Here is a 22,629-nt window from a genome sequence, read left to right on the forward strand (position 1 = left end):
ACAAGATCATTTTCTCCATATTTTGAGAAATCAAACTTTGTTAATGTCATTATAACAATATATATAGTATAATTTTCCAAAACAACAAGATAATATGTCATGAGAGAACCAGCGAACTGTATGCCGCCATTATTTGGTTCCCATGTACTTCACTTCTCAACAATCTGACTTCCTAAAGTGGGTGTGGGAGGGATTTGTCACGGCTCCCTCTGCAAAATAAAGACAGAATCTCAGGTCTGTACTTGTCTGACAAGCCGGGAAATGTCACCTGAGTCACCGTCACCCTGTGGTCCAGACATGATAGAGATCATGGCATCCAATCTTTGAGCCAGAGATGAGTCATCTTGCTGTTGCTATTGATTGTAGTGGTGTTGCATTGGGTTGCCTATGAATATGTGTAGGCATCGATACTATCGCAATATAGATCAAGTTGTAGATCAAGAAGTGCTCGTTTCACAGAGATGGCTCCAAAATTGTGAGATACAGATCACAAAAGTATGGACGCCGTAAATGTCCGCGGGTCAAACGTATTATTCTCACAATTTTCCACGTGAATGAATTAAATCAAATATTTTTTCTCGAGCTCAAGAGTTAACGCTAAGTGTGAGCAGATATAAGTGCTTGTTAATGTGTTTGTTAAGAACTATAAATCCAGCTGTGAGGTAACCGTAAGTGGACACTGCTGTAGGAACAGTAGTAAAATATGTACGATATAAGTGCTGTGCATCAATAAACATTTCAAATGTCCCTTCCAGCTGAGTACAGAAACATTACAGTGTGCCTCTAAGTGCTGGATCGTAGGCAGCTGGACTTGTTTCAGGTTCTTGGAGATGTTCCACCTCTCATCCAAAAGTTTAAAACTGAGGAAGCCTCTTCGCTCTCAGCTGATCGGTGGTTCGCTGTGCATGCATTTGACATTTTACAGTAAGTGATACATACATTCGTACACGCAAGGTGCCGACGAGCACATCAGGAGCAGTTTTGGGATTCAGCATCTTGCTTCGACATGCAGACCAGGGGAATCAAACCAGCAACCTTCAAATAACAAGATGCTGGCTCTGCCCCCTGAGACACAGTCCCCGTACAAAGCCTGCACGTCACTCACGAGCAACAAACTCCCACATTATATCTTTAAATTGGGCTGAACTGTGTATCGGACAGGCGTCTCTCAACGGTGTGAATTTCCTTTTGAATCAAGCGGCCCAACAAAAGAAATAGAAAAGAAAAACAGACATATTGTGCAGCTCTTTTACTGACGCAACAACGCATTGGCAGCGTAACATTTGACTATCTTACTGTTGCTTAATAATAATACATCAATACATCAATTATAAGCAGTTAATCATCATCAGTCAATCAACACATCAATTATAAGCAGTTTATATACTTTTATATATAAAAGTCTTAAAGTATCTGATATTAAATGTGCTTTAGTTAAAAATTCAAAGTAAATGATGAATATACAGTATTTACATGTACGCACATGTACTGTATACTGTCTCCACTCATCATCAGCATCTAAAATTTCAAAACGCACTGCTTTGGATCAGATGCAGCGTGTAATCTGTAAAGTAACTAGTAACTAAAGCTTTCAAATAAATGTAGTGGAAGTACAAAGTAACAGTAAGTACAGTAAGAGTAACTCAAACTTAAGACTAAATGTACTTTGTTCCCTCAGTCAAGCCCGACAGAGCTGCTGTCAGTCACTATGTATCAAATGTATATAATGACAAACAGGGCTGCAAATATTGATTAATAAGAGTAATAAATATATACTGAATGCATGTTTTAGTCTTGCTCCTTGATTCCTAGTTTACATCTCTTCAAATGTCCTTTTTTCCCCAAAACCAGAAAGTCTACAGCACAAATCAGTCGGTTTCCAAAGATTTAAAACAGATAAAAAAACAAAACAAATCGTCTTAAATTAGAAGCTTAAACCAGTAGGGAACATGAATTTGTAATAAGTTAATACAAAGAAAAACAACTTTAAATAGACATGAACATAGGCGGCGCCAGGGTAGGGCTTGGTTGAGCTATAGCCCCATCAAGAATTGTGTTAGCCCTACTGTTAGCCCTACCATTAAACAACCAAGAGAAGTGCAGAGTCCAACAGCGCCTCCACGTTGTAACGGCATTCAGGCAGCTGCGATGAAAGCTGTCACTGATCTGGGTTCATTAAGAGTCGGCCTCCAGCATCCCCATTATTATTAATCAACATAGATCGTCACTGTCCTGAGATCAGTGGGGAATCTGTCAGTCCGTACGTCACTCGTGAGCACACTTTTAGTGGATGCTCGTCACAGAGACATTTAGTTGAGACTGACTTTGTTAGAAGCTACCTGGCTGTAGTTAGCGGCTTACAGTCATGTTATTAAGTTCAAAGTTTATCATGGACAAATTTAATATTAAACATCGTCAGGCGGAACAACAGAAGGTGGTGGCGGGCATGTTGGATAAAACTATGGACACACCAACACCTGCAGGGGAAGATGACCACTTGGGTCCCACGTCTTCCACGTGCCAGGCTCGGCCCGAGGAAGATGAGCAAGAAGAAGAGGAGATGGAGCAGCAGCAGGTGCAGGAGGATGCTGGCCATGATGCTAATGCTAACACTGACATTAGCCAACGACCCGGGGATGGACCGCGGCACCCCATAAGGAAAATTTACCCTTCAAGGCTAATAGGTAACCAGCAGAGATCTTTCAGTGCTGCCTGGTTTGACACATACAACTGGATTGAATATTCTGTTGAGATGGACGCAACTTTCTGCTTCGCCTGCCAACACTTTTTGGGTGGCGGTGGGCACCGGTTCCATTCAGAGCCGGCCTTTTCTAATGGATATAAGAACTGGAAACGCGCAACGGCAGGCTTTAAAAAACACAACGCAAGTGCGGCACACAACTTCGCCATGGAGGCATGGGCTGAATTTAAACTGGCAGCGACAGATGGCTCAAGATAAGGAAACATGCTAGATGCGGGTCATTCAAAAATCGTACAGGAAAACAGAGAGTACACAAGGGCTGTGGTTTGGTACCTGTGTTATACTGCATGCCAAGGCGTCGCTCAGCGAGGTCACTGAGAGGATGAGGGGTCAGAAAATAAGGGCAACTTTGTGGAGTTGCTGAACGTAATTGGTGAGTTTGACGAGACAGTAGCAAAGAAACTGAAGGATAATCCCAGAAATGCTAAATACACACATAACAAGATTTTTGAAATAATGGCTGACATGGTCAGAAATAAAATAAGTGCAGAAACCCGAGAAGCAGAACATTTCGCCCTAATGGTTGACGAAAGCAAAGACATCTGTAAAAGTGAACAGATTTCCATTGTTGTGCAGTATTTAAAAGGAGACGAGGTACGTGAGGAATTCCTGCACTTCACACATCCTCCTGAGAAGCATACAACAGACTCTATCACAGCGCAATATTGACAAAAACATGTGTGTCGGACAGTGTTATGACGGCGCTGCAGTAATGTCGGGCTCCAAAAGTGGCGTTGTACTGTACATTCACTGTCATGCGCACAGGTTAAACCTCGTTTTGGTTGATGTGGTCCGCAACTTTGAAGCAGCAGCAGAGTTTTTCGAAACCATACAAATGTTGTACAACTTTTTCCCAAACTCTGTCGCCCATGATCTGCTAATCAAGAAACAGAGAGAGATCTAGTCAGCGACACAGCTCATTGAATTTAAGAGCCTATCTGACACACGCTGGGCATGTTGGTGGCAAATCGAAAATCGCTGCTTGCAATAAGGGCGACACTGCTGGATATCATGTCTAAGCCTAATGCGCGGAGGAAAACTGAGGCCAGGGCTGTGAATGAACTTGCTGATGAACAGTTTGTCCTGCTTCTCACGTTTTCGAGGAGCTATTCCGGGTCACAAAATTCATATCTGACCAGCTCCAATCTCCGAATCTTGAGCTTTCATCCACAATAGACTTATCAGTCAGTCATAGCGACATTGTCAGACAAACGCATCTTCACAGCAAAACTGTCCTGACCAACTGAAACAAATGAAAAATGGCTCCACACAACTCCTCAGGTGTCATTCAAGTCTCTGGGAGCCCCAAGTTGATTTGAACAGACCTTATTAACACTCTTGATGAGCAGAAAGGCTTGTGCTTGTGCTTCAAACGGGGCACTTTTCAGATCAATTTGGATTTTTGCAGAGAAACAGCGCTCTCTTAAACAACTTAAGCAGATAAGGACCAACTAAAGACTAACGTCCCATGTGCAGAGGCTTTGTCCTCGCTGCAGCGGACCCGGGTTTGACTCCCGGCCCGGGTCCCTTTGCTGCGTGTCACTCCCCCTCTCTCTCAACCTGTTTCCTATCATATCTTCAACTATCCTGCCAAAGAGCCAAAAAAATATATACTTTAAAAAGATCCAATCCAATAAGAACTGTTCGTCTGGCGCGTACACCAAATATGTAATGTCTTTAGGGTTTACTTCCTGGTTTATCTGGTCCCACTAAATGTGGACTTGCTCCCAGATCAAGAAGTGCTTGTTTCACAGTGATGGATCTAAAATTGTGAGATACAGTTTTAAAAAGTTTAGTCAAGAGTCAAGAGTTATACATATTAATGGAATAACAAATTCTCAGGTAACAAGATCATTTTGTCGATATCTTGAGAAATCAAACTTTGTTAATGTCATTATAACAATATATATGATATAATTTTCCAAAATAACGAGATAATATGTCATGAGAGAACAACTTCATCAGAATCATAAGAGCAGACACACCGCAGTGTTGGCTGGGTTCAGGGTGTTTCGGTGGGGACTCCCTGATCTGACATGTTCAGCTTGAATCCGTTGCTACACTCAGTGAAATCAAAGCCTCTCAAGGCCCCGAGATCCAACATTGATTTGTACAGATGTTATTTACACCCTTTATTTAAAAAAACAAAACAAATCTTCACTGTTTAGTTGTGACGCTCCGGAAATGTTTTGTCGACTACAAAACTTCACCTGACTGATTAGATAAGGACTGAATTGCATCACTGAGTGAACCTGTCCTTTAAAAGACTTTTGTTATGGCCCATTTGGAGTTATGAAATGTTTTGATTTGTGATTCAACAGTATCCCTTCATAAGTGACTCACCGGCTCTATGGCTTGTGTTAGCGATAACTCAGAGAACAATTAGAAAATGTGGAGGGACGTGTGCGCAGGATGTGTGTGCTCCAGGATGTCTCAGAGCAATTTTCAAGCTGCAGTAAACAATATCCCTCTGATTGTTTGCTTTGTTTCAGTGTCTAACTGTGACGTTGATGCAATTACAGAAGTCCTCTTAATCATAATAATGGCACGGATGAGCAAAGCAAAAACAAAACGATTCACAACACAGGTGCTCACGGCACATTCGTGAACGCGTTCAACAGATTCTGATTGATGAGCTTAAAACCAATGCTCAGCGCCACAACGTCATACTTTCACTTAACTTCAGGTTCATACTAATTCTTACCCCGAAGAACTGAAAGGTTGCAGAAGAAGTAGAAATGAGTTTTTAAGAGGTCCAGCAAATGTCATACACAGTAGGGCGCCGCTGTACTTCTCTACCCGTGTATTTATTCACGCAAGATAGCAGAAAAAACACATACAGCTTTGTCATGATTTTCCATGAAGGCAACTTTATCACAGCATGGAGAGGAAAACAATCAGCACTTCTTCAGGGAACGGACCTCCTCCCTCCTAGTTGGAGCTACATTTGCGAGGCAGAGGCAGGCAGAGCTGTCGTATCCGAGGCGAGGGGCTGGCGGAACGGGCCGCCCGGCTGACCGTGTAGGGGTCGTATCCCTCGAACAGAGCCTTCCTCTCTTTGGGACTGGAGAGCTCTAGAAGTCTCTGGCTGGCGTTGTAGTGTCTCGCCGCTCTGGAGACGAGCCAGCACACTGAGCGCTCTCCTTCGAACCCTGGGTGGTCGTGCTTAGGGGCTGCGAAGACGGACGCAATCGGGTCAAACAGCGAACAGAAACAATGCAGAACTTGATCAAGGACACCGCATGGTGTCAAGAAGAACCTACTTGCAAGCAGCTCGATGTGTGCCGATGCTTTGCAAGGTAAGTGGGTCATGGGCACCGGTTTCGATTTGTGGCCCGAGCCCTCCAGAACCGGCCTTCTTTTAGGCTGGGCGAGCTGGCAAATACGTGAAGTGGCGACCGCCGTCTGCGTGGCTCTGTTCAACTGGGATCACAAATCAGGTCATTGATGAACGTACATTAAACACACACACACGAAGGCACAACATAAGACACGACCTCCTTTGAATCGATCAAACAAATGAAACTTGTATCTGTGAAAAGTGAATATCACAGCTAAGGTTTTGTCCAATACTTTGTTTCATGGCCAAATACCTGCAAAACTATTAGCATTCCCAAAATCTGTGCTTTGTGTTTTGTGATAATTAGCCATGGTTTGCATGCTAACACACTTCCAACAGCATGTTTTGAGCCGAGGCCTGAAAACCTCTTCCTCCCAATGATCCAGAGCTGCTACACTAGCGGGTTAAACACCGACACTCCCATGAGCAGTCCAGCTAGCTGCACGGCTAACTGAGCTTACTGCTGCTTACTGCTGTGTGTTTTTTGCGACAGCGGCGCCAAACAGTTCTATTACCGGTAAACATTTAAAAGTCTTCTATTTCCACTTAAATTTGAGGTTTAACCACGTGTATAGAAATAAATGTAAACAGGAAATGTATGAATACCAACTTAAACCCTTCAAAAATAGCTGTTATCACGTGTGCCATCTGGACCATCAAGTGCACAGTGAAAAAACCCTACTGCAGAAATCAAAAACAACTCAACCTGTAATCCTTTACGTTCTAACTAGCTGCCACCCTGCCCTTACCGGCACAGTTGTTTTGGCACAATCAGAAACTTGCCAGCTGTCCCACGTTCTGCTTGTAAGAAGCAGTTTCTCAGGAAATTAGGCATGCGTTACTCACAGGGGCCAGCGGTAGGCGGTCCGGCCTCCAGCCAGCCACAGGGGCTCGAGGTTGAGCCAGACTGCACAGCCTGCTGGACGCAACGGCCCTGAGAGCATGTTCACTCACTTCCCATATGGGCGAAAGTCTGAGGAAGGAAAAAAGTGGATGAGGGAGAGGAGACGAAAGGAAAAAGGGTGAATGAAAGCACTAACAAGAGGTGGCACAAAAAGATAAGTGGGGGGAGGTTATAAAGATTTCTAGTATCATAGAGGGAGATGAAGAAAGAGGAAAGAGGAAGGAGGAAGGAAGGAAGTGGGTAGGGTGGCAGATAAGAGACACAAGAACAGAATAGAAAAATAGTGAAAAGGAGACTTTCTCATAGGTGCCCTGTGGAGATTTCCTGTCAACAACTTGAGGCCTTACAAAACACACAGAACCTGCAGGAGGATTTATGTATCTAAATGTTTTGCGGTGAACTAACATGATATTGATGAATGCGTTATATATTATCACAATGGACTACACAGCCTATATTTCACTTGATTAATTACTGAGATCTTAAAAATGGCTGTATGTAACAATGTGTGGCAATTTACGCGTATTATCTCTGATACGCCAGATACAATTTGCAGGCTATGAAACTTAACCATAACGTTGAGGATGAGTAGCTCATGAGTGAGTTTCCACGTCATATAACACGTCATGGTCTGAAATTCAATGTCGGACATCAACAGTAACAAGACTTCTCACATGACAGCTTGTATTTAAAGTCTTAAATAACAAATTATAATGTTGGTAATTTATCGAGTCATGTTAAACTTGTTTCTGACTTTTGCTGTTCTTCTGCCACCTCCAGCAAAACTCCACACTTCTTGATGTTTTTCACAATAAAAGCCTATTTACACTGCAAAGGCTGTACATTTTTAATGTATAATACTTTGCAATTGTTTGAGGAAAAAATGCAAAGTACAACATCTGACATGACTCTTGCTGTACTAATCCAACTGTGGGAACAGACATATACTGAATGCATTAAAACAAAAGGTAGACATGGAGGAAATTACAAAATAGAGGCCTGTCCTAAATAAAAGGTACGGATCTCTCTGCCTCAAAGGTAAAAACAAACCACACGTGTGCAATAGTAGAAGTTGTTGTACTTACGTGACTTCAGTGTAGAGCTTTTTACTCCTACTCAGCTCCAGCCAGCGATGGCTTAACTCTACAAAAGAAAAATAATTTTGCACATCATCACAAAATGATGGCTTGTACATAAAAGACAGAAGCGGAGAGTGATGGACGTACCAGGCTTGGTGGTGGATCCAGTCTTCTCCGGTGGAAGTTCATCCAGCCAGTAAACAGAACGACTGAGAAATAAATAATACAAAAGAAAACTGATCTCAGAAGATAAAGAAGAAGACACGGAGACAAAGAAAGAAAAAGAAGGGTTCCGTCGGGCCTACCGGTCTGGGTATCTGAGTCTGTCGGGTTTGGGTTGAGCGAGCCTCTGAGTCCGAGTTGCCATGGAAACGGTTTAAAGCTGATTGGGGAACAGAACATAGTGCTGGTGAATTACAAGTATCGATTCCAGTATCAATTTATGCACATTCCTTGCAATGATCTCCCAAATGTGGACAAAGACATGTAATGGAGGCAGGATAGTTTACATTTTACCAATAAACTTTACCATCTGAAATGATACCTATGTGTTTATTTGTATGTTTTTCATATTATTCCGACACCGCATGATGACGATCCGCCTGGTTCTCCAAGAACTCCCAGTCCGGACTGCTACAATGAATTTTACCTTTACCGGGTAACATTAATAATCTGTACTCTCACAGATAAATAGTAGATAATTGTTTATCTTCTAGTTAGCTTTAAAGGGGCTCTTTGTAATTTGGAGAAGAAATTCAAACACAGAATTCAAATATTTACAATATTAATGAGGTAATGAGGTAAAATCAGACTTTTTCTTTCAGTAACTGAATAAACAAGCTGTTGTCAGAGGTAAAAATTAGGTGCCCAGAACAGTCTTTAAAGCAAGAAAGGTGGCAGGGTCCGCCAAATCTAAACAAATTGTGTTGTCCTTTAAGGTCAGTTTGCTTATTCTGTCATGAAAATAATCAAATAGTAAAGATCTTTCTTGTCTGATTAAAGTTTCTTCCCCGAAAACTACAAAGTGCACCTGTAAGCTACGCTAAAGTTTAATCATACCGCACCTGTAGTCGCTCCTTTCCTTGTCCGGTTGTGACACCGACACCTGCAGGTTGCTAGGGGATCAGGTGACGCTGGTGGGGTACACTACACTGAGGACCATTCATGAGCAGGGTGAGACAAGATGGCTAAATCTGCCTTGCTGTGCAGTCAAATATATCTAAATGAATCATGTAACAGCTGTACAGTGAGGGATGATGAATATCCACTTTTGAAACTTCATATGCTGACAAGTCTCAATTAAAGTTTTGTATTGAGTTTCAGAAAACGAGACGTAAACAAAGTGGTTTCCTGGAAAGAGGAAACGGATTGATCATTAATTTGATCTTTAACTTTAATTGTATTCCTCCCAGACAGTGCCAAACTCAAATACAGATTGTAGTTCTGGGAAAGCATCTTTAAAGTCCAACTCTCGCCAAAAAGCAACCGAGGCTTTATTTGTGATTGAATGCGAGTCAAACCTTCCTGTAAATGCATAATAACGACGAAAGAGGCACTTTTAAGATTTACCGTAGTTTCGTTTTTCGGGCAAGCTAATTTTCAGTGGGGTGCTTTTGTCTTTTTTGTCGTAATTAACATTTACATTATAAACACTAACATTTAACTATTCAACATGCACATGAATACGGAGACTTTAATCTTACATTCAGTCTCATTTGTTTATATGTATGTGCTGTGAAATACCCATTTCACACTCCTAAATCTAAAATCCACAGACTGACATAGAAAGCAGAATTAAACAACGCGACACAGAAAGTTTAAAAACAGACAACACCTTTATTTTCAACACACATTTTAAATCTTATAAAACAGCAAATAACAGTAAATAATCTACCAAAGCTTCTTTAATAGTCATGATCACAAAGCCACGAGCTTTCAATATAATACTGTAAGTTATTACTCTCTAAACTAGTATTGCAGGAGTCTGTTACTGTGTGAAGTTAACGAGTCACGTCAGTCGGACATTTTACTGTCGTTCACACATAACATGAAGTGAGGAGGACACTGCAGGGCACAGCATCAAAAAACATTCACAGGCCTCTGAAACACAAAAGAAAGCCAGAGACGGCAGCAGTAAATATGTAATGTTTGGTTGATGATACACTTAAAATGGATGATAAAAGTGTTTTTTTGCAGTTACAGCAATTTTTCTTCGGCATTTTGTACTTTGACTGCCCACGCGTCATATCCATCTTTTGTTTTTTGTCATTTTAAGAGAAAATAACTGCTGCTGTGGGTGAAAAGTCAGCCTAGTTGACAAGAAAACCACCGTTATCCTTCAAGTGAGCTGGCAGTACAGTCTAGCTCTGCAATACAGTAAAAGAGACAAATCTTCATGCAAGATTCTGTAATTTTTCTACTCTCTCAAGACATCTCAGTTTGTCTTCTTATTTTTTACCTAACAAGTACTCAGCTACCATCTTAATATTGATGATGGCTGATTCTCAGGAGTCTTAGGGATTTTTCAGTGATAAAACCAGTTCACAGGCGAATATTCATGAGGCGACAAGCTCTCTTATCAAGCTGCCAGTGTAGTTACTGGGGTTCTGGTAAATTATGGAAAAGATGGCACCAAACAGTCCAATCTCTCTGAGCGGTTCAGGTAGAAATGGAAGGAAAAAAAGGCAGGTAGGAAAGGAAGGAGGCAGAAAAATGTAAATATTGAGTATAGTATTCAGTAGCACCAGAAGAAGAACATGTAGGAAGAACGTGCGAGTGCGTCAGTGTCAGAGGGTCTGCACTATGACAGGATACAGCAGGGACATGTGCTCAGCTCCTCTGATCGGCAGCTTGTGTGTAGTGTAGTAGTGGATGACCTCTGGGATGGTGCAGAAAGGAGGGCTGTTCTCCCCGAGCACGTAACGCCCCTCCGCAGACCGAGTGAACTTCATGTGCATGAAGCCCTTACAGCTCCTGACAGGGAAAGGAGGAAGAAGAAGAAGAAGAAAAGATCAACATCGTCTCGTCTGATTCACTCCAAAGAATGCTGTGACATTCACAAAGCAAAACTGAAAGTTCGTCCGTGTTGGTTTTATCTTTACAAGAAATCACAAAGTTCCTGGAGCGACGTGTGGGTGTGCATGCGTAATCCTCGTGTGGAAAAAATTTTGGTTTTGGTTTTCTAAAAATAAACCTAGAGTCCGGGAAAATGTGTAATTCATCCTTAAATGTCGGGGAAATTACAACGTGCCAAATTTCATAATGACAGACACATCCAAGGGAAAAGTGTTACAGGAAGCAGGAAGTGGAGACAATTCAGGGAGTGTGAAACTTTGGACAAATTGAAATCCTTCACTTTTACCATTCATAGACTTGAGAATAAAAAGCTATCCATCTTCTTACAAATCATTAAAGGGCAAGTCCATTTTTTGTGTGTGTTTTTCAGGTTTTGATCTCATTCTGTAGCTTACTTGTACTGTTCCTTATGAAGTTAAATCCAAAAATTCAAAGTAAGTATGGTAGAGGGGCAGAGCCAGCCAGGTTGCTGGTTCGATTCCCCTGGTCTGCATGACGAAGTGTCCTTGGGCAAGATACTGAACCCCAAACTGCTCCTGATGTGCTGGTCGGCACCTTGCGTGGCAGCCACCGCCATCAGTGTATGAATCACTGTAAGTCACTTTGGAGAAAAGCATCTGCTAAATGTAAATCTTTCATAGGAATTAAAAAAATATATATTTCTTTCTTAAGCACCGTTTTAAAAATGAAGAATTTAACCTTTGATAAATGTGGAGCCTACATAGGAACATCTTGTGTTGGTGTCATTTCTTGTGACATAAAACATCAGACAAGATGCATCACTGACACCCCTTGATCCATTTCTGCATCATTTGATTATTTATTTGATTTTGGTTGGCTTCAAACCAATCAAAGGACTGCCTTCCTCATTCCTTCAAAACGAGCACAGATGTGAGGTTAGAAGCAATTCCCAGCATGCAGCGGATCTCAGAAAAACAGCTGCTTTGATGCTAATCATTTATTCGTGCTGAAAACACACTCGCAGAGAGGAAAAGGGGGGATGGGAGAGGGAAAGAGCAACAAAAATGGAGCGCTGGGGTGGAAAGCGAGATAATGGAAAAATGGTGAAAAATTAAAAGCAGCCTCAGGGCTCTGATCTGAGAAGACTCTCTCATCACCCACAGACCTTCACAATACCCGAATGAGGCAAAAAAAAACAGATCAGATAATTTTAGAAACAGTACAATACAGTGCGGCACACTGGGGTAGATTTCCCCTTTAAGAGAGTGTTATGATGTTTTAAATCAAGACAGCATGAACAGGATTTGTGTTTTTTTTTGTTTTTTTTTATTCAGAACAGCTTAGAATAAAGTATTAGGGGAACATGATTTAAAAAGCTTGTGAGCTGGGAGCAGCTTTTGACTGCAGCCCAGAATGTGCAGTCAAAAGAAAAACGTGAGGTCAGAATGTGAGCACGAGCGTCTACCTGAGTGAGAGTGAGTAGTCGTTCCTGGAGGTCTGGCTGTTCCTCACCAGGTAGGAGCTCTCCTTGCACAGAGTCAGTAGACTTTCTGCCTCCGAGCGACTCAGCGTTCCATGGTACCACCTGCAGAAGACCAGGAGGAGACAGGACAACAAAGAGTTTCTTTAAAACCATGTGATGTAACTGTAGGACAAGTCTTTTTGTGTCACTCACAGCATGACATGTCAATTTGGAATCTGGAGTCAAGGAAGTGAATAACAGCAGCTGTACAGCATATATGCTGATACTGGCAGAGTGATATGGAAGACGACACACTGAACAACAGCCAACGGACGATTACACAATAATAAGCGTGATTGTTTCTCATGTTAAGGAGATGGAAAGCCGGTCGCCAGTGTACGTCATGACTGTCGTTACTGACATCTTTACCACTGCGACACAAGCAGATGAGTCATGGTGTCTGGACAGGAAAATCTGGTCTGCTCACTGCAAACAATCCATTTATTTTATATCCGATTTGAGAAACAAGTCGGTAAGACCTTATGTAGAAGTCAAAGTGATTCTTCATTCTCTTAAATTTACTTGAATTTGTAAAACTACCCGCAGTTTGGGTCATGACTGACACAGATAACAACACAGAAGGAAAAAATATATGGTGGGTTCTATTTTTAAGGAAAGGAAGTCAAAGTGGCTGAGCTTTGTAGGGCTAATTACATAAGTAACAAATAGCAGCAGAGAATGTCCGGTGAGCAATATGTAATGTCTGCAAAATCTTCCAGTAATGTGGATTCATTTCAGTAACACTTAGTGAATTTCCATGAAGAAAAAAAACAGCTCATGAATGAACTCTGTATGTAGAGAGTAAGTGAAGATGATAGAGACCTAAATACCATTTGCTTGTACTTAACCATGTACAGAGAGGAGTTAGCATAATAAAAACAGACTGGAGCGGAGGTGGACACATAGTTAGATAATTAGACACAACTAGCGGAAACACAACAAAATCTCAAAAGAAATTAAACCTGAAGTTATTTTTTGATCAACATCCGACTATAAACTAATTTCCTCCTTGTACCCAACTGTTGTAAAGTTGTAAAACAAACATTAAAATCCAATTTTTCTCAATAGAGGGTTAAAATGATCTTCCCAAATGTTCCTAGTGTCACACACAGTTTGGTAAAAAAAAAACATGGGTAGGAATAAATGATCATGCATATTGATTCAAATATGAGCTATGTTTGCTTGTTGATTTGCCTCACAGTTTTTGCTGACAAATGAGAAACATAAAGTGTCAGAGTGTTAGAAATTAGAGTCATAGATTTAGATTTTATTTTGGATTACAAACAACTGTAAGCAAATCTTTTCCCTAGTTTAAAAATTATATTGGTAAAAAAAACTCCACTGTTATCACCTCTGTTTGATTTCTCTACAGCACTTTAATTATCTTTATCAAATTTGTGCAACTAACTGCAGCACTGTAACTCCATTAAACTGTTTTCAAGTTTATCATTAAGGTATTTTATTATCTTTTTTCAATCAAACTGTATTCAATTTGAACTGATTTCATTTTCCTTCCTGTTTTTAATGCCGTTCTAGTGAAACTCTGCCAACAGATTCTGAATCAGGTGATTATGTTCAGCAATGTGAAAGCTGCTCTGGAGCGAAAAAAGCAAAACACTGGCTCCATTTTAACAGCAAAGATGTCTACTCACACTTGTCTCTCTAGTGGCACAGACGGATCCACCCTCTCTCCCAGGAGAGGAGGGGTGTCACCAACTAGACGGAGAGTAGTTGACTCCGCTGTGGTTGATGTAGTGCCTGTCTTGGTGAGCCTGGTCTGCTCTGTCTGAGCTCGCGAGCGCTCCCTTTCAGCCCCTTCAAACTGAACTGTGGCCGGACACAAAGATACAGGAGGTTAGTTTAAAAAAAAAGCACACATGAAATGGACACACTGAGGAAGTCAGTTTACCTGCTAGAGCTTTAGAGATGTTGTCCTTCTTCCACTCCCAGGGCTGGTCGTATTCATCAGCTGGCCTCTCATCGTCCTGGGGCAGCCTGCTCTCCCTGCTGTCTATCTGGGCAAGTCCGCCCTCAACCCACTGAGTTGGTTGTTGTTGTGCTGGTGGTGCAGCTCGGTGCTGGTGACGTGTCCTCTCCTCATATGGGTTGTCATATAACTGTCCGCCATCTCCACTCCCGGACCTGTTAGTTGCCATCATGCTGTTCTGCAGTTCTGCACAACAAACACAGAGTAAATCAATTTATGGAGAGTTTTAATTCCGAAGCAAACAGAGCAACTATGCTGATAAAAATTAGCTGAAAACTGAAAATACGGAGCAAGAAAGATGAATATCTGGAGCACTGACGCACTGCATGAAAAGAAATCTTATGAGCAAGTGTTTTATATCCTTGAATGTTCTCTCTCTTGTATGTCCGATCAATTCCCCGCCCTAAGTTTCCATCAAGGCGAACAGTGTTTTGCAGAAGAGCTGGCTGTTGGCCAGGTGGTGCTGACTCATATCCCCTCCATTCTCTAGTCAAGATGGTTTGTGAATCTTGCCAAATGCATACAGATCACAGTATGTCCTAGATTGCATCCTTGTTGCAGAAACTGTATGTTATACCCCTTTCACCCACTAACACCCACTGACATCTGGCTTTTGTTACCGGGAACGGGCACCGTTGTTATCGACTCCCACATCAAATGACTTTGCAGTAGTGACGGATGTTTACTGAGTCCAGCTGTGACAAAAACACAGCACCGTTCCCCCTTTCCAGGAGCAATGCTACGAACGCATTGGAGATAAAGACGATGGCATGTAAATAGATTTAATTCAGCATGTTATTAAGATTAAGATGGTAGCTGTTAAGTGTACAATATGCTACTCTGTCATTTGTTATCAAGAGCCCTGGCTAGTGGAAGGAAAAGGTATCATGGTTTACCTGAGATGATCCGCTGGGCCTCGAATGGCTCCATGTAGCTGCAGCAATCTGTTGGTGCAGATTTGGGCTCCCAGTTCGGTCGGCCTCTTGGGTCTGGACGGACATCAAAGGGGTCAGAATAATCTGTGTCAGCGTCCGACGCTGCTGGAGCAGAAGGTACCACCTTGGTAGGGAGAGAGAAACAAAGAGCATCTCACAAATGAGAGAGCAGGAAATATGACTCGAGAGAAAAAGAGTGAGCAAATTAGATAAAGTGAAAACATAGAATTGAGGAAATAAAAATAAATCAGTCCTTACAGGTTCCTCTTGAATTGTCACGGGACTCAGTGGGACTTTACAGCGACCAAACTCCTGAGAGTCCACTTTAATTAGTCTGTGCTTGGGAGACACCACTTTCACCTGGAACATAACACAAACAAAATCACCTCAGTACTCAATGTCGAGAGAAGATCAAGCACAAAAGACAGTCAATGTTACAAAAATCGCAACAGTTAACAGTGAAAGTGAGTGAAAACACAGTGAAAAGACAGTGAAAACACGCATGTCTTACCTCCACGCCATTGGGCAACACCGAACCAAATGCAGGGAACGAGGGGAGGCTCACTGTGGCACTACAGGGGTTGAATCCACCATTCTGATGCTCCTTGTCAGAGTGCTGGTACGGGTCCTCAAAATCTAGCTCCTTCTGAGCTCTGTAGGCCCTCAGAATCTCACTCTCGCTGTAATCTGGCCTCGGGGGCTGTGGAGGGTCACGCCTGGTGCCAAGGTTTAGGTAGTCCTTCAACCACTTTGCCATGGAGCTGGGAAAAAAATGTCAGTGTTTTTTTTTGTTGTTGTTAAATAATTCAGGATTAGTACACAAATTTCCCCTTTAGCATGTTATACACAGGTCTTTGAAGTGTCTTCAACACCTCATGAGTCATCCCGCCATTAATTCCATGTCTTCCTGACATCACACTGCATCAACATGTCACACATTTGCATAGATTGTGCCTGTTTTCACGGTTGAAGTGAAGCTAACTAGAAGCTGAGAACACGACAGAGCCGACTGGAGACATGGTGGGCGATGCTTGCTCGGGTGTGTGTGAGCTGACCAATCAGAGCAGACTTGATATTAAAGATTAAGTAAAACAGAGCATCTCAGACAGAGGGTGAATATAGCGGAGCATTAAAAAATGTAACCCTATTCTTGTAGCAACATAAAATTAAATCATGAACCTGGAAATTAACATAATATATCTCCTTTAATTACTTGTATTTCTTGTGATGCTGCAACACACATTTTCCATCTGTGGACCAAAAAAAATCTTGATATCTTATGCATCACTAAGAATAAGCATTAACAGTAAAAATAGTAAACATATATACACTTAATTTGGACCTATCACCTGTGAGTGACCCAAATAAATCACCATGAGGTCTTTGTTTATGTTAGTCAGAATTAACTTGGCTGAAGTTTTTTTAAATCCCCTGAAGAAGTGGCCATGCCCTGGAGGAGCAAGCTGTTGACATCCATCAACAGGTCCAGCGAAAATCCTTTTTCTAACAATAATAAAGTGAAGCTGAAAGTGTGTTTTTAATGAAGGAGATGGATGCTAACCGGCTTGCTAGGTCAGCAAATCCCTGACAATAGCTAGTTAGCATTCTGAGGGTAAATAAGAGGGTTTTCAATCAGCCACTTACTCACAACAGTTGATTTAAGACAATTTTAAATAGAAAAAAACTATCACTGCGAAGTTAAATAGTTGACTATTCTTGCTGTTTTTGTTATTACTTTATAGAATAAGCAGGTTAAACTGATGTGAGTCGTCCAACTGATGCTCACCGCTCTGTAAATATGCCAAAGCTAAGTTAGCTTAAGTTAGCCGGACGCCGCTAACGACACTTCTTCACGCTCACCTTCTTTCTTGGCATTGACGGCTTCCCGTTTCAGTCACGTCTTCTCGGTTATCATCCAGCGTTCCGTTTTTCCTAACGCTACCAGGCACCTAGAAATAAAACATCGTGTACCGTGAAATCCGGGTCCAGCCTCCGAGCCAAGCGGGTCAATCAGCTAGTGTTAGCCGGGGCAGACCGTGGAGCAGACTGTCTCCGACACAACACTCACTGGCACGGCGGAGCGAATTAAAGGGGAGGAGAGACGTAATTGGTTGGCCGACATTAAAGTTTAAAGCATGCTGCGAGCATCAGGACTGCTGCTAAATCCACACAGATGCAATCCTTTGTCTGGCAGATGCACTTCCACTAATGCAATGCCAATTTTCTTTTAATACTATTAGAGAATTACTATTTTTTTTTTTTTTTTATCATGTCTTCTTGGCCCACATTTAAGATTAAAGTGTCCTCTTGTGGTCAAAGCTGGGACATATTTCTGATATTAAATGCCACATTTTGATTCAACACCTTGGGATATTTTCAACAGCAGCAGTAAGGATGTGAATATTAGTGTTTTTCATACTTTGTTTAGGTTATTTGAAGTGTTTTAAGGGAGGCAGAGACATTGCAAATCAATCACACGTCAAGAAAATGTTGAAATCGCTTTTATTTTTGAGTGGAAAAACAAGAGCAAGCATATACTGACAGATTAAAAAGAAATTATCAATCGATTTGCCACATTTTAGCTCTGATTTTAATGAGCTGACAGTTGTAGCTGACCTCTGGTGAAACTCAAAAACTGCTTCACTTTGGCTTTGATCCCCGTAATACCGAATAACCGTGTCTCCGATGGGTCTGTACGCTTTGTAATTTGCAATATAAAAGTAAATTCAAGATGTTAGAGACCATTTAGTGCTTTAGAAATAAGTCATAAAGATCTTACAATCTGGAAATAAATGCTTGAACAAGTGTTTCTGTATCTTGTTTAGACAGAAATCCTTTATTTCTTTATGTAATAGCAGGCTGATTTTCTAACTCTTTGTATGTGGCTGTCACGCTTCAGGTCCAAGTCATATAAACACTAAGATTTCTGTTTCAATTTGTAGATTTTTGTTGCACGAATTCAAGGTGAGCACTGGCTTTTTATCTTTCTTGCTTTGGGCAACAACAATTATTTCAGTTCTTGCACATCCACTCACTAATGTGTTCGATGCAGACAATCAGTACAGACTGCAGTCATGTGGTGATGCCGTTATGTAGAGTTGTGGGAGGAAATGTTATTCTCAGTGAAATATGACAAATCTTTAGTTTAAATAAATACATATTCTGATCATTAACATTTAACATTTATATTTAAAAAAAAAAGAGGGTACAGGTGTCAAAACATGTTGAGGACAATAAGTTTAAGTTAAAGACATTTTAATAAACATTAAAATAATCACCTGACATTTTGTCATGGCCTCAAAAGAAATTCAAACATTAACATTTATCATGTTAAATTCTAATAAACAACACATCCATGAACCAGCGGATCAGATAAGGAATTATTTTCGATTGCAGACAATACAATTCCTTTTAATAACAGCCCACAGACACATTGACTTATTATCAGTCTTTATACAAAGACCCACATACTGTCTACACATGATTTTGAATGTCATCATTTATACAATTCTGTGTCAATGACTCAAAATCTTCCCGAGCATCTTCTTTTCATTCGCTGTCATTGCTGTCACTGTCTGAATACGCCCCCAACAGGCTGAGAGATGACGAGCCGTTTTGCGTGGTGACAGGCTTAGAGGCGTTGTTGGAAACAGCCACAGATTTCTTTGAGTCTGAAAAACAAGATACACAATGAAAATATTTGATGAAGGAAGTGAACAAGCAGCAAAAAGATAAGCGTGTGTCCAAGTAAATAGGAAACCTAAACAGAAATCACACATCTGCTCATGTGAACTGGAAGGAACAAATGTTTGGTGAGAAAATAATTAAAGAAATTAATAATATCTTTCAGAAGATTTGGTCTAAACAGCTTTCATATAAGCAGTAAGATAAGCTGATGTGTTACCTGTTTGTAATTTGGGTGCAGCAGGCCCCACTGGATGGGGTTTGGCGAAAGTTGGTCTGGGTTTCTTTCGCACGACCAGGGACCCGAGTGCCCCTCCACCGCCCAGCGTCCCCACACTCTTCTCCCAGGTCTCCACCTTGGCCCTCTTCACTCCTCCAGTTGAGGTTCCCTGTGGAAATGCACAGTGTGTCACAATGTTTCCTGCTAATAAGTTAGCTTCATTAAGGTTCATCTGTTGAGCTTTCTTTTAGTATTCGTGTCTTCAGTAACATACCAACATTTCCCCCTGCTGTTGGTTCATATTAAACATTTTCACAGGAGGGTTTTAACTGTGAAGCAGTCACTGAAGAGGTAATACATATGTGCCATCACATTAAGCATCTGACAGCAAACATATTAAATAAGAATGTCTCTACAAAACAAGACAAGGTTCTTTACAGGCATTCGACAGCGGATCAGTTTGAAGTATTGTAGGAACAGTGAGGAGAGTTGAGGGAGCAAGTTGAAGGCTACAGCACTGAAATCAAACCTTGAAAGTGACTGAAGAAAATTGCCAAAATACTTGCAGATGTGATTTAAACCTGTCAACTGCAAGTCACTGCATGAGGCACACACTTTGCTGGATGTGAGTGGTCATACGTACCGGTGCCTGTGTGGGTTTATCAATGGTGAGGATGTCTGTTGGTTTGTCTGTGCTGGATTCATTTGACTGGGAGCTTTCACCCTCCTCTTCCTTCTCTGAGTCAGAGTCCGAGTCCGAGTCTCTGAGTCTTTTCACGAGGGCGCGCTCCAGCATCTCTCTGATAAACAATTGAGACAGTCAGATTTTATTGAGTTTTTAACGGCACAGTCTGATTATAAGGGGAAGACACATGAGCAGAGATTAAAGTTAAAAATAAATGTTTAACCGTTGGTCTTTTTAACCTTCCTCACTCACTTTGTCTCTCGCTCATCTTCTTCTTTCTCCCTCTCCTTCTCGATCCTCTCCAGCTCTCTGTATCGGTCGATCATTCCCTCGAAGTCCACCTGAGCCTGCCTTTGGTTCAGCTCCTTCAGCTCCTGAAGGTTCTCCAGCACCTCCATCTCCATCTTAGAATCCTTTGTGCGGTTCTCCAACACCTGGTTGATGATTGGGAGATCACAAACTCTTTATTCTTTTTGCCAGTTAAAATAAATCACGGTAAATTACATTTACAACTCCTACCTTCATGGGGTTGTTCAGTTCCTCTTCCTCCCTCTCCTGCTGGACTCTCTTCTCCTCCTCTTCAATCAGTTTCTCTGCCTGGAAGTTTCGCGTTGCACCGTGCTCCATGGCGTAGTCTGTGTTCTCTGGGTCGGTCTACAGTCACAACATGAGATACCAAATTGTTATTTTTACATAATGCTGGAGATATCCTACCTTTAGGAGTACTTAGTTTGTTTTATTTCAACAAATATCAGCGATAATCAGAGCATTAAATACTCACCTTAAAAGTAATCTCAGCAAGACACCGAGTACATTTGATGTAGAAGCGGAAGATGGGCAATCCCATGTACAGCTCGTTCTGAACGGTCTCTTTGCGTGCGTTGAACTTCTTCCCCTTGTAGATGTACTCGCCACATGTTTTACACCTGCAGACAACCAGAGAGGAAATGCTGATCATGCTACAGTCACAGAGGACAGAAAGTCCATGTCCTTCAATAAATTCAACCAAGTCAATGAAACAGAAATAAGCAATCCTAGTGATACTTTGTCCTGGGATTCAAGATATAAACATGTGACATCCACACTATATTGATTATGTTTGTGTGTTGAAAACTGCTCATATAAGCCTGTAAACATATGTAAGATGACAGGGAAAAACATACCTCATATTGAATGGAGCCATCAATCTGACCACATACTGACGATCTTTTGGGAGTTTAAGTTTGGGGATTTTAGACGGATCAAAATCCGGAGGGTAGTATTTCTGTGGATAAGAAAACAATCACTTGAGTTACTGACATGCCTGAAAGTGGAACAAACGTGGTTATAACAATGACATCTACAGAAAAGACTGGTAGCTAACATATTAAGTACTTTAGATATCCCAAATGAGCAACTGTAAAAAATTTACAAGCCCAACGTTTACTAGAAATAGCTCAATGCTAGCATGGCTAACAACAATTAGCTTCCGAGCTAGAGTTAGCCTTCTTGCTCATTACGGCGGATAAACGTTGCTAACAGAGGCACAACATTAGCGTTCGCATACTTACATTCAATACTTTTCTCTCGGACATTGTTGCTTTTGTTAGAAACTTAAATTAATTAGAGATAGATACGTTTGAATAGCTAGTTTTCAGGGGGTATTTCCATAAATGAGCTTTCTGTCTCGAGGCTGAACTCTACACTTCCGGTTGTCGCATCCGTAGTTTTAATGTACTTCAAAGGGTGGTGCTGCCCCCCTGTGGCAGAGGTTAGTAACGACACCTGGAAAAAATAATATGTAGTAGATCATAAAGGAAGACAAAGATATGATATAATCATATAAAAAATAAACAATAAAAGGAATTTAAAAGGAATAATCCTCAAAAAAAGGCTATTACGAGTAGAATGGTTTCACATAACACATAGAAACATGACTGTATGATGAATATATTGTCACAGAAAACAAAACCTCTCTTTGGATTGCTTCAAATTGATATAAAAGGTCTTGGATTCCCTTTTATCTGTCATTAGTGCAACAACTACTCCGTCAGCAGTCCAGAAGGAGCCAAAAATTAACCAGGAATTTTAAATAATTGTATGAAAATCAAACAAAAATGACAATAATATTACACGCTTAAAGATCACAATTACGCAAGCAGAGGAAGCATTAATATAAACACACATAGATATTATATAAAGTATTTCTGAGGCACTTTTATTGATATACAGTATTTTTCCCATCGCTTTTATTCAACCTGAATGAGTCACAGGCTTTATGTATTGACTTGTGCCCTCATTCTGCTGCCTGCCTCCGCCTTGTCTCTTTATCATGATCAACATGGAGGAGAGATGTCCTCTCAGGGGTAATGTGGGGTCTCTGACAGGGGTTGGTGTGCAAACATAACACACACCCACACACACACACACGCACACACACACACACACACACACACACACACACACACACACACACACACACACACACACACACACA

General features: G+C 41.3%; 3 protein-coding genes across 3 annotated transcripts; all 3 read right to left on the reverse strand.

The window, feature by feature from the left end:
* Positions 1-5,547: 5,547 nt before the first annotated feature.
* On the reverse strand, positions 5,548-8,565 carry spmap2 (sperm microtubule associated protein 2). Its single transcript, XM_030391871.1, has 6 exons — positions 8,390-8,565; positions 8,232-8,293; positions 8,091-8,148; positions 6,948-7,074; positions 6,025-6,184; positions 5,548-5,934 (listed from the first exon to the last, which is right to left on the reverse strand). The coding sequence occupies exons 1-6, from the start codon at positions 8,449-8,451 to the stop codon at positions 5,693-5,695; spliced, it is 711 nt and encodes a 236-aa protein (XP_030247731.1). The 5' UTR covers positions 8,452-8,565; the 3' UTR covers positions 5,548-5,692.
* A 1,335-nt stretch (positions 8,566-9,900) lies between these two features.
* LOC115566298 (SH2 domain-containing adapter protein F-like) lies at positions 9,901-17,650 on the reverse strand. Its single transcript, XM_030392120.1, has 8 exons — positions 17,425-17,650; positions 16,076-16,325; positions 15,823-15,924; positions 15,526-15,688; positions 14,552-14,815; positions 14,295-14,469; positions 12,586-12,705; positions 9,901-11,057 (listed from the first exon to the last, which is right to left on the reverse strand). Exons 2-8 carry the CDS (start codon positions 16,319-16,321, stop codon positions 10,871-10,873), a joined length of 1,257 nt encoding a protein of 418 aa, XP_030247980.1. The 5' UTR covers positions 16,322-16,325; positions 17,425-17,650; the 3' UTR covers positions 9,901-10,870.
* A 729-nt stretch (positions 17,651-18,379) lies between these two features.
* On the reverse strand, positions 18,380-21,860 carry yju2 (YJU2 splicing factor homolog). The gene is made up of 8 exons (XM_030392412.1): positions 21,704-21,860; positions 21,317-21,417; positions 20,935-21,079; positions 20,673-20,807; positions 20,406-20,587; positions 20,112-20,268; positions 19,469-19,637; positions 18,380-19,235 (listed from the first exon to the last, which is right to left on the reverse strand). The coding sequence occupies exons 1-8, from the start codon at positions 21,725-21,727 to the stop codon at positions 19,114-19,116; spliced, it is 1,035 nt and encodes a 344-aa protein (XP_030248272.1). The 5' UTR covers positions 21,728-21,860; the 3' UTR covers positions 18,380-19,113.
* Between the last annotated feature and the right edge of the window lie 769 nt (positions 21,861-22,629).

Source organism: Sparus aurata, chromosome 16, assembly GCF_900880675.1.
Source record: "Sparus aurata chromosome 16, fSpaAur1.1, whole genome shotgun sequence".
NCBI classification, from domain to species: domain Eukaryota; kingdom Metazoa; phylum Chordata; class Actinopteri; order Spariformes; family Sparidae; genus Sparus; species Sparus aurata.